The sequence below is a fragment of the Phaenicophaeus curvirostris genome, chromosome Z (assembly GCF_032191515.1).
Source record: "Phaenicophaeus curvirostris isolate KB17595 chromosome Z, BPBGC_Pcur_1.0, whole genome shotgun sequence".
In the NCBI taxonomy this organism is placed as follows: Eukaryota; Metazoa; Chordata; class Aves; order Cuculiformes; family Cuculidae; genus Phaenicophaeus; species Phaenicophaeus curvirostris.
Window position 1 is genome coordinate 53,196,346 of NC_091431.1, and position 19,634 is coordinate 53,215,979.

The 19,634-nt window shown below is 39.3% G+C and overlaps 1 protein-coding gene across 1 annotated transcript in view; it reads right to left on the reverse strand.

Moving 5' to 3' along the window:
* Positions 1-19,634, reverse strand: part of MAST4 (microtubule associated serine/threonine kinase family member 4) — a 269,856-nt gene that overhangs the window by 198,042 nt on the left and 52,180 nt on the right. Inside the window, exons 3-4 of the mRNA XM_069880703.1 lie at positions 17,319-17,472; positions 2,576-2,697 (exon numbers count right to left, since the gene is read on the reverse strand). Of these exons, the coding sequence (XP_069736804.1) occupies positions 2,576-2,697; positions 17,319-17,472 (276 nt within the window). The remainder of the gene's footprint in view (positions 1-2,575; positions 2,698-17,318; positions 17,473-19,634) is intronic.

Genomic DNA, 19,634 nt, shown 5'->3' on the forward strand with positions numbered 1-19,634 from the left:
ATTGTCTGTGTGACCACCAAAGAATCCATCTGAAGTGGACACCTCAACACAGTCAGTCCTGCTAGCAGTAGAAGAGTAACAAGACTATCACTCAGCTACCTCTAAATTAAAAGCTCCCAGCAAACCCAACACACTGCCCATTCACCTGAATGCCAGCCTTCCCCAAACACATTTTTAACCCACCTATGTGGTTCTAGACAGAAATAGTATTTTTAATTTATTATCCATCTGTCTATATTATAGGAGTGAATCCATGCATAGCTATTGAACACCATTTAATGCAACAACTGCAGACCATTTTTAATTAATATTCCATAACTCAATCTATAATTGCCTACAGAAAAGATTGACATTTGTGACACAGCAGGTAATCCAGGGAAGTTTTTACAAGTTATTGACAGAAAAAAGGAAGTCTTTACCCTGTTTGCAATTCCACTAATCACCAGTGCCTATCTTTGAGCTGCTCGCTTGTCATTCTTGCCTACATTAGTGTGTAATCACTGCTCACAGTCAGATCCACTTCAGCTGGGTATCAACCTCAGCAAGAATGACTGGTCCTAGTACAGGAGCTAATAACAGGCTGTTTGTAACGTGAGCGACACATTACATTCAAAATCACTTCAACTCAGACTAAACAGCTACATGGAAATTACTTGTATGCTCATATGAATCTCTTCTACGTAAGATCCAACTCTTTCCTGAATATAATTAAAAAGCTCCTATTTCTAGGCCATAAAAATAGGCCTTCCAAACTTAGCTCTGTCAAAGCACAGAATCAAGACCAAAAACAAACCAAAAACAGTGGGGGTAGAGGAAGGTGCAATCCCTAACTTATGGACCCTTTTAAGTAAAGGCCAGGGTCTTTCAGTAGTCTGACAGCAAAGTATTTGTCAGAGGAGGCTTGAGAAGACCTCTGCATATGTGACAATGTAACATTAGCCTTCTTAGGAGGAAAGTCTGATCAACAGTTACAGATGAGAAATACATACTTCTGAGGAACGTGAATCTCTACCCCATGCACAATCTGCTCAGAGATGCATTGAAGGCCCTCACAGCAGCACGAAAGAAGCTGCAGTCAGGCGCAGATAAAAGATGTAGACAGAAAGGAAGAGGTCTGTGGCAGACAAATATGCCAGAAAACTCAATAGGTGATGAGAGGAAGGCCCTTAGGGAAGCATGGCTCACTGACTTTTTCATTAGTCTGTTGTTTTATGAACATCTAAAATACTTTTTGTTAAAATCTTGCTGAATTTTCCACTCCCTATAGTTTAAGCAATACAGTAAAATAAAAGCACAACATTAACAGTAGCACCACACTATAGTTGTGCAAACAGAAACACAGAACCAAATAGCAACACAGCACTTTAAATTAGATCATTCGAAGAAATTACATGAAATCCCAACAACAGAAAAGAAGGAAAAAATCTACAGTCTCAATGCAATTTAAATTTATCTCAGACCATTCATGTACTTTCTTTTTCGCTTCAACTATACATAATCCACATACCTCCTTCACAGCAAACTATGTTTCTCATAGCAAACTAGAAAACAAGAATACTAATGCTTAATTCCCTGGAAAATATTAGGGATCAAAGCACAGAACTTCCAAAAGAATCAAGTGTTTATAATAAGCACGGGGGTCCAATAAAGCACATCTGCCACAAACAATTAACACCAGCTCTAAACAGAAACCACGATTCCATTTACAAGTGTGGATTTGTTGCACCTGAAGTAAAATACTACTGCAGATAGATTCATGGAGAAGCCAGCCAACTACGCACCAATATGATATGACACACTGGCATGGTGGTTATCTGTTCAGCATACCCACCGTTAACCTGAAGATTTTGTTTACAAAAAAGTAAGTTTCCCCTGGAAAGCTGACATTGATCAGCAAAGTTTTAATAACCCACTAACCCTTTCTTCTTTTTTCATATAACATGAAACAGACTCACTAAAATAACTGCAGAAAAGTATAGGCTAGTATACGCGTCCTGCATTCAATTTCAACATTTAAGATCTTAATATACAGAAGCACAAAGCAGCATGATGGATGCCTGAAAACAAAAAGCTGAAAGTTCAAGTGTATGAAGCACCTCTTCCCCTTTCTATTCCTTTATAATTTTATCCAAAAGATTTAATTAAGCTCATGCTTCATACTCCCATGTTGTCTCGAGGACAGAGTCCTGCAGAAAGTGGGAACAAAGACACTAATAAAATAGAATGCTCAGCAGGAAGGACAGTTACTTTCTATTGCTGTCTTAAAAGGCTTGTTTGGGGTTTTGTTTTTAAAGACAGAAACCATTTAAATGCAAACAACCACATTCATGCATTCAGTCTTTATGCAAAATCCAGCAACCCAATACAGGGTTACTGCTACCATAAAAGTTATTTAGCTGCACTCAACACATTAAGTAATTTTGTACACAGAATGCATTAGGTACTTTAAAAATGCAGCTTAAGGAGGGGAGGTTAATATGGAAATAAATTGTGTTTGATCCCCACCCCCACCAACAGGTACAGGAATACAATAGGGTTTTTTGTACACTCCCAGCTTTGAATAAAAGTCACTCACCAGATTAGCAGTAAGTAAAGGTGCTGACTGTCCAAGCGCCTGGTGGCGTATGCGAACAAGGTTAGAGGTTTCTGTAGGTTGCCACAGCTGCTGTCCAGTTGCATTGGGAAGCAGATACTTGCCTGTCAAGTTAAAAAGAATGTTGCAGATGAGACAGCACAATGGACAGAGTTTACTACTGTATTATGGTCTTACCATTCTAGAAGTATGTTTCTTTCACTACAGCCTTGACCAGAGAGGATTCCATCAGAATGCAATTCCTACTGTTCACATGCTAGCCCTTCACATCGCCCTTCCATAAGCTACACTTCTTAGGCAAATTCGATTATTCCGTATTTTCACAACTGTACCTTTCTCCTACCTAGAAACATAATTAATGCAACAAAACATGCAAACATACAGAATGGTGGTTCTGAACCAAAGAAACCTAAATGCTGAAGGTGAGTTAAAAAGCAAACAAACAAACAAATAATAAATAAATAAATGCAAGCTGCTACCTAGACCTGGAAGGAATAAGGTTCCGATTCCAGTACACAAAGTGAGGTTTACTGGAATCAGGCACTTACTATGCGGATAACAAGTACTACATCAGCGGGGACTACTCTGCTGTTATACCACAATTCCTTATAATATGACCAAAAGGTATAATTCACTTCCCCAGAAAGCATCCTTAATCACTCTCCCAAGTAACAACAAATAAGTTGTAGGCCAGCCATCCCCCAGAAGTGCCTGCACTGGGCTCAAGGAACGGCTGCTACATCCCTCCTTGGTGGGTGCTGCGCTCATCACCTGGCAAGCTCAGACCCAGTGCAACCCGAAGGTTAGACCCCTGATCAAAACACTGCCACTTGGTATGGATCATCTCCCCACAGGTACTAACTAGGCAGAAAGCATCTCTGGTTCAGGAAGCTGCAAACCAGCAGCAGAGAAAATACTCAGAGAATTATATTAAGAGGACAAACGTGATGATACTGTCCCTTTTTACTTATTTTCAGTCACCATGAATAAACAGGACAAGAAGCTATATACTGATCATACCAAATATATTCATTTTAATTTCCTAGTTACCTCTGAAAACTATGCAAAAGCAAGACAATCATATTACTAAAGCAACTGACTTCTCTTAGAATCTGATATAAAATGAATATTCAAAAGCGGGGGAGGGGCAGAGTGTTCGCTCAAATCTAGGTTCAAAAGCACAATGCAAGATTTTGAACTGCTCAAATGAAAATTGTTGAGGTTGGGGCAATCCACGACACGTAGAAGTTGTGGGCCAAAAGACCATCTTCACTGATTTTACAAGACTTTTTATACCGCTTGCCGAGCTGCGTGTCCATGCACAATTGGTTTAGCTAAAGACCGACAGTTCATAATTGGACAACTCCTTCTCAGTTGTATCTTCACAATTGGGTGATTCCACCTGCGGCCTGGCAGCTTCCTAATCTTGTTTACTCGGCTCTTCTTGGCGCCTTCCAGCTTCTCCAAGGATACAGGGGCATCTATTCAAGGCCAATGTTTAAGTTCACCCACTCTAACTCCTCAGACAAGCCAAGGTTTCCCACAGAAAATCATCTTCCAAACCACACTGGTTTTCTGAAATTACTAACTCCCACCTCATTAATCTTGTCACCTCAGAGAACTATGGAGAGGGTATGTGTGTGACCACTGACACAGGATTTGCACCCTGGTAGATGGGCCAGGAAATCAAAGACCACAGCTTCATAACCTTATTTTTAACAGCAGATCCACAGATAGCTGCTGAGGTCCCTGGAAACTGACTTGTCTTGGGAGTTAGAGAGCTCCCAAGCAGCAGCACAATATAGTCCTTTTTAATGCTTCTCAATATGTCTTCAAAATGGGCTATTGTTCTTTGCTATAATAGGTAAAGCAGAACCCATCCAACATATTTCAGCCAATTTGCTAACAGCTTGCCTGAGACTAGAAGAAGAATGTACAAAAAAGCAACATTTTCTGGCCCAATTATCCAGGATAACGTTTTCGAGAACTGGAAAACCAAATTAATTTCCCATCTGGTCTCTCTGCCTGTTTCCATCAAATTGTGGTTAACTTTTTTACACAGGCTTACACTTAGACATTGATTACAACGTCCACATCTTTGATATTCCATAGATGTCAATCCTGAAACATGCCAATGACCTAAGTACTCAGTTACAGCCTGTATCTATCACCTCAAAAGGTTAATTCCCTCTCAGCCAGGCAAGAAAAACAGAATTAAAAAGTGACTGGAAAAAACCTAAGTTATACATACCTTGCATTTAAGCAGGTAATGTTTCATGCCTTTAATGCTTTCAACATCAGACAGGTCTATAGATTTTCTTTACTTGCTTTTTGACTCTGTTTCTCAGAGTCAATGGTGAGATGAGGTTCTCTGAGTGAAACCAGACATTTCCTAGTACTGGGTCCCCATTACAAAAATCTACAGTCTGCATTCTAGCCTGAGAAACAACGTAATGAAACTCTGCAGAAAGGATTCTAGAACTCCAGCTAAGTCAAGACAATTCTAAACAAGACATCATATCACTGATGATGACACCAGTAAAATGCTTTGGCAATACCTGTTTTGTTAAGTACACATATATCACACAAATTACACTTAGAACCTTGTTTTAACCCACTCTAGAAGCCTCCAGGAAAAATATTAAATAACTTGCAATTTGATCACTGTAGCATATTCTTAGTGCATTTTATTATCACAGGAATCGATACTGGAAAACCGACCGAGTTTTCCTCTGATCTTTAAAATAAAGGAGAATGCAAGCAAGAAAGAGGTCTATTTATTAAAGTTTGTTCTACCACTGGGGAAGAGTAACACTCTCTGGTTAACCAATGCACCTTCTAGTAAGAGTTTGAAACTAGTCTCAAAATCCATTGTTGAGCACTAGGCCTTTCCCAGACTACACTTAATTTCCTCCCAGACGTATCCCACTGAACTTCACACACACACATAAAAATGGAAGGCAATCATTTGTATTTTGCCCACAAATTAATCTAGCTTTGTTTAGGTTTGGATCCCAAGCCAGAAAGGTTTCAATAACAAGTCATGAAGTCTAGTAGTAAAAAGGCACATGAGAAATAAGTGCTATTATTAATGCTTGTACTTACTTTTTGTTTTACATGATAGCCAGATCCAAAACATGAAGAGTCAATATTGTGATTCGTATTCACATCAGCCACTCAGAGTAGGGCATTCTGTACTTTACCATGTGCAGGGTTATGTCAACACAGAACATCCCTAACAGACACCTTTATTCTTTGACCTTTACAGGCTTCTATATTTTACCAGGTTTTTATCTTGTTCAAATATCAGAAAGAAAATTTAAGCTATTTTGGTACAGAGGCTACACAAGAGGCAATCCCACACTTCACAACAAGAAAATCTTGTACTAAGCCTCTCCTTCAACTGCAAGATTTTGCCTGACTGACAAGAAAGCAGAGTAGATTAGCTCAGCATCAAAACCAATGCCTGCATGGTAAGAATTCACTTAATATTCCATTATTTTTCTTGCATGATTAAACTCTAGAAATATTTAAAATAATATTGTAGGGCCTGTGGAGTAGCTAATTAGGCAGCTGGCATGATCAAAACTGCCAGTGAAAACATAACCATGTGTGATGTGGGAACGATCTTTCCTGCCATTTCTACCCCACACAGGAGCCCCAAGGGCACAGCATTTCACAACATACAAAATTTAGTCAAGCATAGGAGACTGTCTAGAAGACCAGTTCTTTTCATTGTACATCCATATATGGTTTTAAACACAGAAAATGCATGTAATAAGTATGCTTCCTACAGAAGCAAAATTAGCTATGGCTAATGAAAAAATATGGTAACAGATAAATCTCTTAACTGGGAATAACACTAACCTTTATGCAGAGATATAATACCAAGAGATGGCAGTTACCCACAGGAATGTTAACTGCAACAAAATATCCGCAAAATAACAGCTGTATTTGTACTTCCTTAAGTAAGAAAAGTTAGGACATATTTTACAAGAATATAATAAGGCTTTTTCATTTCCAGAAGCAAATGGAACATCAAGATTTCTTATTGAAACAAAGAAATTCCTTCTGAACTCAGTCCACTTCCTTTGAGGGACTAGGGTGCCACAGCATTAAGCCACCACACAAAACAACAGATCTGCTGTCAGAAATGACGTGAAGGCTGTAAATTTTAGCATCTATTCTCACATCAAGGGGTGGTGGGAATTAAAGCCTGTAATTCCCATTAGCAGTAATAGGCAAGTCAAAGAATAGCGTCTGTATTTAAAGCTATCACTCGGAAACTTTTCAGCACCTTGTCTTATTTTATTGTGGCTGCATCAGAAAACTTCACTTAAATTTCAGATTACTACTAGCCTTAATTATAGTCCACAACTTAAGATGATCACAACATTTTGCATATTACTCAGCTGCACATGGTTTAAGTTAAAGGACAATGCCAATTTCCCAGTTTGATGGAAGAGGTGAAATTGCTCTTTCAATCTGTCCACTAAACGTAACATTACCCAGTTAAGCCTGTAACTACAACTGAGTCAATTATGATTTCTTTTGTTACTGCACAAGAAGGCCTAACAAAAAAATCCTATTACATTTATCACAGATTTTACAGTTTTTGATGCACTACAAAGTCTCCTTAAAATGCTCTATCTTGCTTTCACTTTCTAAAATCAGATGAAGGGCAGTATCTGGTCAGGCACAAAATAAATGTGGCCCACAGGCAAAACTTCAGGGTGAGATTATGATATTTAAAAAAGCAACAGATCCATCTTAAAATTTCATTAATATTGGCAAAACTGCAAGTGGAAAAGGAAACACCTAGTTTTGGACCAGAAACAAGTAGGATGCAGGTTTAGATCCGCACCCAAAGTACACTAAAAACCAAAATATATACACAAACATATATATAAAAAAAAAAAAATCAAGCCTCCATTAACTACAAAGGGATTCTGAATCAAACTTTATAAGCAAGTTTACAAGAATAAGCCATCTCATATAGTTCACTTCCCTCACAGAAATCACAGACTCATACAATAGTTTGGGTTGGAAGGGACCCTAAAGAACATCCAGTTCCAACCCCCCTGCCATGGGCAGGGACACCTCCCTCCAGACCAGGCTGCCCAAGGCCCCATCCAACCTGGCCTTAAACACCTCCAGGGATGGGGCAGCCACAGCTTCCCTGGGCAACCTGTGCCAGGGCCTCACCTCTGATCGTGATGAAATTCTTCAACACGTCTAAGTATTTCCATGCTTGGAACAAATTTCTCTCACTGAAATACACTTAAAAGTCACCACAAAAATTTGGTAATATGGAAATTACTTGAAGTACCTCTTAAATGTAACTGCAGTGAGCATCTGTTACGTTTTGACAATTTGCAATCTATTACTGAAGTACTGTGGCATCAGTAAGTTATTTGAAAGGCATTTGGGATCACCAGCAAATTTTTCTAATTTTATGTAGTTTGGGGGGTGGGGGGTGGCGAGGGTGGTGTTTGGTTTGAGGGGCTGTGTTATTTGCTTTTGGTTTTGTTTGCTTGGTTTTGGTTTACTTGGGTTTTTTAAAGCTGTCCATAGCAAAAGTGTGTACAACAACAGTGTTAGCCAGCCAGTGACGCTGATAATTATATGATTAAAAAAAAATCACCAGCTTGAAGTTATAATTTCCAACTCTACTTCTCCACCTCCCAACTCTATTGAAATACAACTCAGCAAAATACCTCAGTATCTTACTTATCAGTGATCTCAGAGATAGGTACATTCTGCTGATTCCTTTTCTTTATCTTACTAAAGCAAACCCTTTGTGCTGTATTTCTGATTTATAGGTCCAAAACTGAGATCACCTGTCCATCCCACAGTAAAACCCTAAAACACACATCTTCCTGCTTCCCTTTCATCCTTTCCCCCAGTTCACACCTGTTCTAGAAAAATCTGAAGGCCTAGATCTGAAACTCTGATAATAGGAGAAAATAAGAAATTTAAGGTTCAGACTGAACACATTATACTACCAAAAGCAAATTAAACTGAACTACATCTAAGTGATGATGAGACAGTTGGATTGCTCCTTCTGATATATGGTTAATTTTATAAAAACAAGAATCCTGCACACCAAGAGCCCAGAGACAGCTGTTATCTGCAACTCTAAATACCGACAGACTTGCAGTCAAGCTGTGCCTAGAATACATATGCTCTAATCTTAAGAGCTTCAGAAAGCTCACCATTGCTCAGTTCAATCACTATGTGAGCAGCTACTTCAGCCAGCTGCCAATATTCTTGGTTCTCAACTCTCCACCATCATAACACCTGGTTTTGTGCTACGTGCTTCACAGAAATTATGATAAGGTACAAATCAAATATCTTCGGTTGCACTAAAAAGAAAATGCCCACCAACTCCACAGCAAACGATAACCATGAAAGTTGTGTCAACAAACTACTTTCTCTTCAGTCTCTACCACGACCCCTATTTTTCTTTCACTGATATATTGCTATGCCACATAATCAGAGAAATTATATGCTTAGTCATTTTTCAAATGGTGAGGTTTCTCAACAGAAAATCCTGGCCCTGTTTTCAATGGAAAACATCTATAAACTTTTCCTTTCAAATATTCAACCTTCATTCTAAGCATAAAACATTGAAAGTGCTTTTTCTTCTCAAATATTTCTTAAGCTGTACATTCAACTTATGTTAAAGTAATCATCTTGGAAGGAGAAGGTATGATTTCCCTCGACATGTGGTTGGACTACTGACTTCACAACATCTATTCAAGAGAGCCTATATGTGAAAAAAAGGATGACTTAAGCCTCTAGAAGTACAGATAATATAGTCTTGATGTGCAATTACAATCTATTTATAAACACTCTGCTTAGACAGTTTTGCACTAACAAACTCAGGTTCTAGGCACTATGGGACTACAGCCTCACAAAGCTCAAATCTAAGTTATCAGCTGATTAAACCCAAGCACTTAACTAAGTCCAGACAAGTTCTTTCAGTTGGGCTTCTGCAGTTACACTGCTAAGCATACATGAGCCAGCAAATTCAACAGCTCTTAGGGGTATTTCTTAAGGAGCTACAACTCAAACTTCATAAGTTTAGTATGCTTATTCATTTTTTCCACAATTTATTTTTCCACTGTAACAAATCATTCTTAACAACTTTAAAGCTGCTTTTATAAGCATCCCAAAGAGGGTTAAACCCTACTTCTCCAACCTTCAAAACAGGCATCTTGCAAATGTATCTGCAAATTAGGCACTCTACTGCTACAGTTTGCTTTGGTCTCAACAACAACCAACTTTTCATGTTCTAATGCTACAAGCAAAATTAAGCAGCAATTGAAGAGTTAAAGGCAAAATAACGAGACAGGAATACTGTATCTTCTGTTCTCATCACAGACTATTACGTGATGCAGACTCCAGACATGTCAATGAATATGGAAATTATCTTGCTAGGCACACAGGGAAGTAAAAAAATCAACTCAAGTATGCAGGTTGATCGAAGCCTTAAATGATGAAGGTAACTGACAATGACAAATAAAACCTAATGTCTTCTCCACCAGCAGTGCGCCAAGAACCATTTAAAAATTCATATTTCATAGCAGAATATATTTAGTTCACCCACAGAAGACAGCTTTACACCACATGCTTTAAAATAGAATAGCTTGCTTCTATCTCTTTCTGGTTCTGGAAGAAGTTTAGCACATGGTACAATGCTCTAAAGAAGCCTTTGAGAAAGACAGTGAAAAGACTCCCATACATGTTCTGTGTAGGCATGGCTACCAAATGTTGTGCCAGTCCTCATGCAGACCTGGCTCTTGACCCTTTTACACCCAGAAGCAGGTGTCAACAGCAGCACTGAGCTGCTACCGATTCCACCCCCCCGACCCCCACCCCCGGCAAACGACTGCTGAGGAGAGCCCTCAGGCAGCAATGGCTGAAAAGACTTTTTAAACTGAGTACATCCAGTTCTGTCACATGTAACAAAGATGAAAGCAAATTTGAAACATACTCTGGCCTTGATGAGTGAGGGGAAGAAAATGCAGGAAGTAAAATTTCCTACAAAAAGGCACATCTGACAGAGCTCCAGAGCTTGCAACCATCTTGCCTCTGCGTCCCACCAAGCTGTGTCCCTAGAGACAGCGATGAAGTCACAAGCACTGTGAAGCAGCACATGCCTTAAACAGTTCTATAGCTGGAAGATAGAAAAAGGTATTGTACAAAGGAAATAGGGAACACTTCCCTATCTTGCTATCCCTTAGCAAGTTTGCGGATGACACTAAGCTGGGTGGAAGTGTGGATCTGCTGGAGGGTAGGGAGGCTCTGCAAAGGGATCTGAACAGGCCGGGCCGCTGGGCTGAGACCAATGGGATGAGGTTTAACAAGGCCAAATGCCGGGTCCTGCACTTGGGGCACAACAACCCTGTGCAGAGCTACAGACTGGGAGAAGCCTGTCTAGAAAGCTGCCTGGAGGAGAGGGACCTGGGGGTGTTGGTTGACAGCCGACTGAACATGAGCCAGCAGTGTGCCCAGGTGGCCAAGAAGGCCAATGGCATCTTGGCTTGGATCAGAAACAGCGTGACCAGCAGGTCCAGGGAGGTTCTTCTCCCTCTGTACTCAGCACTGGTGAGACCACTCCTCGAATCCTGTGTTCAGTTTTGGGCCCCTCACCACAAGAAGGATGTTGAGGCTCTGGAGCGAGTGCAGAGAAAAGCAACAAAGCTGGTGAGGGGGCTGGAGAGCAGGTCTTACAAGGAGCGGCTGAGAGAGCTGGGTTGTTTAGCCTGGAGAAGAGGAGGCTGAGGGGAGACCTCATTGCCCTCTATAACTACCTGAAAGGAGGTTGTGGAGAGGAGAGTGCTGGCCTCTTCTCCCAAGTGACAGGGGACAGGACAAGAGGGAATGGCCTCAAGCTCCACCAGGGGAGGTTTAGGCTGGACATTAGGAAAAAATTCTTCACAGAAAGGGTCATAGGGCAGTGGCAGAGGCTGCCCAGGGAGGTGGTTGATTCACCTTCCCTGGAGGTGTTTAAGGCACGGGTGGACGAGGTGCTAAGGGGCATGGTTTAGTGTTTGATAGGAATGGTTGGACTCAATGATCTGGTGGATCTCTTCCAACCTGGTTATTCTATGATTCTGTGATTCTATGACTTCCCTTTACCTTCACCAACTGGCCTTCATTAATAAAAATAATCTTTTGAAAATGTTGTTACTAAAATGATCACAGCATAATTGTGATAAGTAGCTGTACAGAATGGGAAGCTACCATTTTCAGAAAAGATTCAAAGTACAAGTCATGTGATTTTATACTCATCCTTCCCCATCCACCAAGTTTAATAAGCTAAATTGCACTTTCAGTAGTATTAATGCAAAAAAACCATTATACAGTGTAATGTTTGTGAAAACTCTGCATTTCTATCCCCACCAACTGCTCCCATGTATGAACAAGGAAAACTTCCCTTTCCAAGTTCTGTCAGCACATGCTAACCTATGAGAAAGAGAACAGCTTGTTCTTCACGGCCCATAAAACTGTTGATCTTTCTTATAATTAGTCTTAGTAGAGTGATGAATCTCTGATGCAAACACCAAGCTAAGAATCCCAAAATCTATTTAAAATCAACCACTGATTAGTTATGTGGCAGCAGTAATTATTACTGAGCATATCTGGATGAATTACTTGATCAAAGCAGAAGTAATAAAGAAGAAAAAAACAGATACGTTCCAAGATTTCTTAGGCTTTAGCTCTTTTCTAGATCATGAGGTAACTTGAAGTGTTTTAGGAGCTTTGGATTAAATGCTATAAAACGAAATCTGCATGCATTATGTCACCAGTATTTGTATAAGATCAATTTAAGGTTAGTGAGATAACAGCCCTTCCACAATTAGAGGCAATTAGCCAAGCAGGAAGTCTGTTTCCAGGCTGTTATTGATAAGGTAACAGGAGGCAAGATAAGTTAAAAGTGTATTTTTTTTCTTTACATCTAACTGCAGAGCTTATCTGTTCAGCGTAGAGACAACTGATCTAGCTGCAGAGCTCTGCAACGGACAAAATCTCCCCAGCACCATCCTCTCTTACCTTTCAGTCACAGAAAGGGAGATGGCAATCTCCAAATGTTGCACCACAGGAGCTGAGGAGACTGAACAGAGCCACACCACACACAGAGGTGCAAACTGAGGAGCAGCAACAGGACAAGAAAGCAAGGCCAATTCAATTTGCTTGTGTAAATGATCTGCCAGGTTAACCCCCTCCATGGTAAAAGCTCATTTAATTTCTCAGCCTTTCACATTGATTTCTGCCATGAATTCTATTTAAGCATTTCTGAACAGAGAAAACTAAAGTCTGTAGACAATTTAAGCCAAAAACCTCTGACTGCAGACAGTCCTTTGAAGTTTGTGGAGATCAAAAAAACAGCCATCACAGAAAAGCAGCTTTTTAATTAAATAGCTTTTTTCCTGATTAGAAACAAATTTTAAAGCCCGAGTCCATGCACTGTTAGGAATCCTTAAAAAGACAACCTAAGGCTAGGGGTAGAGGCATTTAAATACAGACCTACGCACAGCAGTCTCCTGTCCCAAGGACAGAACTGACCTCACCTACCAATGCTGTGCTCTCAGTCTGACCAGCACTTCTCTGATGCCTTTGCACCCAGAGGGTACTAGCATCCTTCTGAAGCAGGTTATTCTGCAGTTGAACAAACTATGCAAGGATTGTGGTTTACATCATCTGTACCACAAGCAGAACTTCTAAAGCTCTGATTTACTTCCCAGGTAAAGGCTGTCACAAACACTGTTACAAGAATGTGTGCAGGTAGTGAAGGGGGAAGCCAGAATAGAAGAGTTCCGATGCAGGAGCAGCAGAAGAGGAGAAAGGCCAATTCTGGTTATTGTGTGTTTGCTACTCAAAACGTCATAGCTCTTTGGAAATTAGATATTTTAAATTAAAAGAGTAACTGGTCATACAGTATTTTCAGTCATTTCTCCTCTGAAGTTTCTCTCGTGAATGCTTATGTTAACAAGCCCCATGATGAAATATTACTTTTCATCCTTTCTTTCTACTGAGAAGTACTGCTTGTGCTTCACAACAAGAGCTATTAAAGAAGATTTGCCAAACTACTAGCAAGCCACATCCAATAAAGTCTTTTCATTCCAAATTCAGTTTTCCCCAGAAGTTTTCTTCCTCCTGCTCCCTGGGGGATGAAGATTAAGGAAAGCAATACTGTTGCAACAATTAGACTGAAATGACTTTTCCAAAATATAAGAGCATGGTGTGTCCGGGAAGCAGTATTCATTTCTTTTATTGGCCAAACTTTAGTGGTACCCTAGTGATGTTCAACAGGAAGCAATAGTAGGTTTATTCTCAAAAACACGGATTTAATTTTCTTCAACTTCAAAGAGCATTCTTTGCTTGTCACTGAAAAGGCACGGTTGGTAAATGCTTAAAACTGGGCAGCTCAGGAAGAAAAATTTAGGTTGCAGTTTCCCTGAAGCTGTGCAGAATATAAGTTCAGTTTCTATCCCACCTCCCCAAGTTGCCAAACCTCCTCTTCTTTGTGTTGATTCCCATTGGAAAGACCTTGCAGAACACACTTAATTTTTCTCACACTCCTCTAAGCATTTTGTCTTTTACTTCAGCCAATGCATAGCAGGAGATTCGCAGTAGCTGTAATCCTTCAGGTTTGTAACTGTCTTTCAATATATTGCAACAATATAAATTTTATTTCTTCTCATATGCAATGCATAGAATTATTCCCTCTTGTAAAGCCTAATAAACTCATTTATTTGGGATCTATTCCCAGAGATAAAAACCCTATCTATTTACCTTTACGAGTATTCTGCCCTGCAGGATTTAAACTAACAAATTAAATTTTTATTTCTCTGTTTATCATTAATACTGCTTATGCTCTACGGCTCAATAATATTGTGTTCTTAACACCAAAGGGAAAGTCAAAGTAACACACACACCGCAATTCACTTATTTTCTAACATTTGGAGTGAGCAGCAAGCATCAGCATAGGAAGACGGCAAATTTGCAAACTAGGAGTCTTTTACTTACTGCATTTAATGTATTTCTAGGAGTTTAGCAAAGGTAACATTTTTAAACAACAGAAGCAGAGACTGTATCTTAAACAATTTCAAATATATCTTTCTGAACTATTTTCCAAGGAACTGATAACCATTGGTAAGCTAGCACTTAAGTTAAAAAATATCAAAAGCCACAAAATAGAAGAACAAAGGAAGACAGCAATGACTGTAAAGTGATATTAGAGATCAAGTACTTTTGTAAGTGACAGTTCTGCAAATATCCCACTCACTTACTGAACATGAGTACCTCTTCAGAAACATTAAGATTCAATCAGAAATTAGGGAGGGGATGCATATGCATCAAAGTAAACCCAAACCAAAAGACACATCAGCTCATTCATTTTAACTGAAGGGTTTTGGGGTTTTCTTTAATAATGATATTGTGATTCTTGTAGTGTCAAACCAGAACAGTGAGATACTCTTAAGTATTAAAGAAACTAAAAAAAACTCAAAACTTAAGTATGTAAAAAAGGTAGGCAAGTAAATCTAAGGTAATGTTGAAATTATTAACTTCAGATTACTGAGCATTTGAAACAGTTCTAGGAATTAGTTCTCTATCTGCAGTGTTTCTTTTAAAAATATTTTTTTGTTGAAAAGTCTAGAAAGAATATTAAGAACCTTCTGTCATCAGAGTGACTTAGATTAATTTAATCACTATCACGAAAGCTGTTAAGATATTTAAACTATTTTAAGATACCAAGGCCTTAGGGTATTCAGGTTCATTTAAAGTGCATTAGTAATAAAGCAGTTCGACATCATTGCACACTATATTCCCAAATCCTGACATGAAACCCGGCACAACATATTGCAAGCAGACAAAAAGTACATCCATTTTGCTTTATAAAAGACCTCAAATAATAATTCAAGCATAGAGATAAAGACCAGAGACAACAGCAGCAGAGCACATTTATTTTGTTTGCTGTAAATTAGGTTGCCTTCTCCCGCTTTATCTAGAGGGCTTATATGTGAAAGGTCAGTTTTTGAAGACCACCATTCTACTTGAAAGTTAAACAAAAACAAAATGAAAAACCCACACCAATTCCTGCTGATACAGTAAGTAGTGTGCTGGCAAGATTTCATTTCAGTAAAATACGAGTTTGGCCTACACTTCCACATTTTTAGAGCAGTAACACTCCAGAGAAGCCAGCGAGTTTGCTGATATGGTTAGCAAAATTGATGCTTCTGACTGCAGCAAGTCACTTATCTTTCAGAAAAGCCCACTCAGATCAGAAATACTCTGATATTGTTTCTGAAATCCTCATAATGCAACTCTTGCTAAAAATGAAGTTGCAAGGTAAATGGTAAATTCTACTCTAGTGACACTAGAAACAGCAGCAATGATCATGGGCTGATGTGACAAGAAGTTCCTGTAGTACTCTCTATTTTTCCTTCATATAAGGTTTGAGGTAACTTAATTTTTTAAGTTACTTAGGTAATACATATATATTATTTGTCACTCATTGAAGCATTGTAGGTAATTCTAAGCTACTGATTACAGAAAAAGAGAAGCACTGCAATAGGTTTTTGGACCTTCTTCTAGCATAAGAACAAGGACAGGGTGGGAAGGAAGCGAGAAAAGCAAATACTTTTAAAAGCACTTCCCAGACACTTACAGCAAAAGAATCTGCTCTATCCACTGTGGCAGCATTTTTCAACCCCATGAAAAAATTTCTGTGAACAATGTACAGAATTCAGAGACTGGACAGTCACATCTCATATAAATTACTTCTGCTAACCTGAATCTACCTGTTTGAATTTGATACCCATCAAAATCAGTTGAAAAGATAAAACAAGATGTTGAGACTCAGATTTATCCCTTCCACTAAATCCACTGAAGTCTATTTTTCCTCTCATCAAGTACTTAATATCCTGTTCTTCATAAATTCTTCAGATCAGACTGTTTAGAAATTGTGCACTTCAGGAATATATTAAATTGCCAAATTCTAGTGAATTAAAAAAATCCATTCACAGGTACTAGTTAACCTGCCCCAGTGTTTTCATTTTCATTTTGCTCCATGCTCAAACCCAATCCCTCTTCAGTGATTGCCACAGCCATACAGCTATCAGGACACAATCACAATTTCAGCGTCTTGCATCTTCCACAGACACTATCATCATGGCAGGGAGGACCTGTGCTCTCCTCAAAGGTTGTGTTACCTCTGCATGGCTCCACAGAACAATTGTGGTCCCCAGCCAGTGGCTAGCTGGTAATGCCCCTCCTCCCCTAGGAGTACTCCACCAGACAAAAGAGGCCAAATTGCTGCTTCTTCAATGAAATCAAGTCTAGGACCAACCATGCACTTCAGCTCCTTGACAAAACAAGATGTAAGTGATGCTGTGAATGAACACATGAGAGCACATCTTAGGCCACTGAATAAAGTCATCAAGATAAATGCCATATTCCTGAAAATGTCAAGAAATTGTTTATTTTCAGGCTGTGCTTGGCCACCTATCAGCACCTCATGAAGGCAGACTCTCAGCCATAAGCTCATTCCACTGACTATCGTGGAACCCCTGTGGAAGGGACTTTATGGAAACAGCAGGTGGAGGTCACACATTCCCAGAACGATTTGGCTGCAAGGCAAACACTAGGGGTCAAAGTGCCACCACCACAGGTGCTAAACCTCCAGGTAACATTACACACCCCTTGGACTCACCAGTCAGAGCTCCTCCAAGGCTTCCTCTTCTGAGCTGCCTCCCGTCTTCACTCAGCTGCCTCTTAAACTTAGGAGATTTTCCAGGGACAGAAGAGACTTCAGGACTGCTGGATTTTCGAGAAAGTATAGGTGGGGAGGGCAATATGTGATCAAGCTGCAAAGAAACAGAGATAAAAATATGCATATGTACTGTTTAAATGCTCACCTTCACTGAAAAAAACCCAAACCTAAGCTACTTTGACCTAAACATTATGACAGCATTTAAAAAAGTGTTTACAAAGATGTAATTAAATTTCTAACTGAAACCAAAATTTTGCGAGACTCAGATTTGTGGGTGTCTGTAAGAAAGCCACCCTCCTCTTGTATGGCTCACACCACTTCCAACCATTCTCACAGAAGGAGCCTGTTTTGCAGTGGTCTCATCTCAGGGTAAAAGGGATCAGATTTAGTTTACTCAATGCATAAAACCAGTCTTTTTGCAGCTGTGAACCATCTGGCCTAGCAACCTGCATGCCTTTCTGCTCTTGCCAGCATTTTCCCTTGGGCGATTTCTCCTCAGCTTCATGTGAGCAGTCACTAGATGGCTCTGTACTATCAAAAAAATGCAAACCGCTAATCAGTCTAAGGAAACCCTAACAAACACATCTATCAACCACAGTGAAAAAAGAAAGAAAATAAATTATCCTGTTTATGAAACAGACACTCACTTACACTGACTCTGAAATAAGCATAAATACAGGTCCTCATTCCTTAAATTCTCTTCCTGTCATCATTCCTATACAACATTTTAGCCCTCTGGTTTTGACAATACATTTAATGTTTCGGTATTTGTTAAATTCACAAAAAGAAAATGAACAGCAAGTCAGCAAATACAGGGAAAGGAAGAAAAAGCAGTGATGCAAGAAATGTCAAGCATCCTTCTCCTTAAACTGGTGCAGTTGTGTGGTGTCACTATTTTGTAAACCACTCAGACGTTTTTCCTTTAACTCTTACAGTCTAATTCCTACCACCATTTTTTTACTAGGCCAAGCATAAAGTCTTTTAGTTTTGTACAGGTCCTGTATTGAGACCTATCAGCCAGATAATCTACATGACATCTGCTTCATCCTCTCTGTCCACTGAAAGGAAGGAGTCAAGGTCACCATAGTTACTGACAAAGATGCACAGTGAAGTCTAGTTTTGTTGACATTTAGTTAATCGCACAGGAGAGTACTGTATGCTCTACAAAGCATTTGGAATCCCATGTTTAGAATTTCCTTTATATTTTAATATTTCAGGTTATTTAGTGGTTTGGGGTTTTTTGACTGGGGTATTTTTTTAATCAAATCTACAGCTTACTGGAGTACTTGCAGATACACACTTCTGAAGCATTAAGGAAAACAGCGGCTTCTCAATCTGCTTCTTCAGCATTGTAAGACTCCTTCATGTTCACAACAGATACTGTAGCAATTAATGAACTCACAGCCCATGCTTTCAGCAGTTTCTGTATTTGGAGGTTTAGGGGTCTCGGAGATTATTTAATTAACCATTGTTACTATTCTTATTTTACAAACACAGATACAATACAAATATTTCTTTCCTATTTCCGAGTGCTAAGATACCTCAATAAGGCTAATTTACAAATCAGTTAAAAGGAGATGACTGACAACATCTGGCTTCCAAGAAACATTATTTTGAGACTCTTTCACATAAATCTGTAAACAAATAATAAAGCTGTTCACTGACTTATGGATCGAAAGGATTGCTCAATGCTGCACTTCAAGTGACTGCAACCATCTGACAGCGACATGATCCAATCAAGGTTTTATGCAAGTTACTAGCAAAAATTTATGCACTTTTTTGAAACAGGTTCACACTTGAAAGTCACCAACATCATTTTCCATCTCTATTTCCTGGCATAAGGTTCATCAAAAGTTTAAACAACAAAAAGAAACAAAAAAATTCAACACACAGACTAAGCTCCCTGCACATTAGCGTTTAGGTTTACACAAGAGAATTAGTGCCTCCCACCTAACAACCTTTTCCCTTATGAGGTACCTAACCTTTAGGGGTGCTCAAGTCACTCCTGCAGTAAGCAGACTTGGGTATTTCATGACATGCAGTTTGATTCCAATTTTTTTTTTTTTTTTTTGCATTTCCAATTAAGCTGTGCTCCTTTTCCACAGCCTTCCAGGTTTCAGAAGAAACTTTAGAATAAGGTTATACCAGAGAGCAGCAGAGTACTGTCCAGTTTGTCAGTTCATACTTGGGATGCTGCTCCACTGTCCCAACTGGCAGATTCAGAAAAGTATGACTTCTAAAAGCTAAGACAGCTGA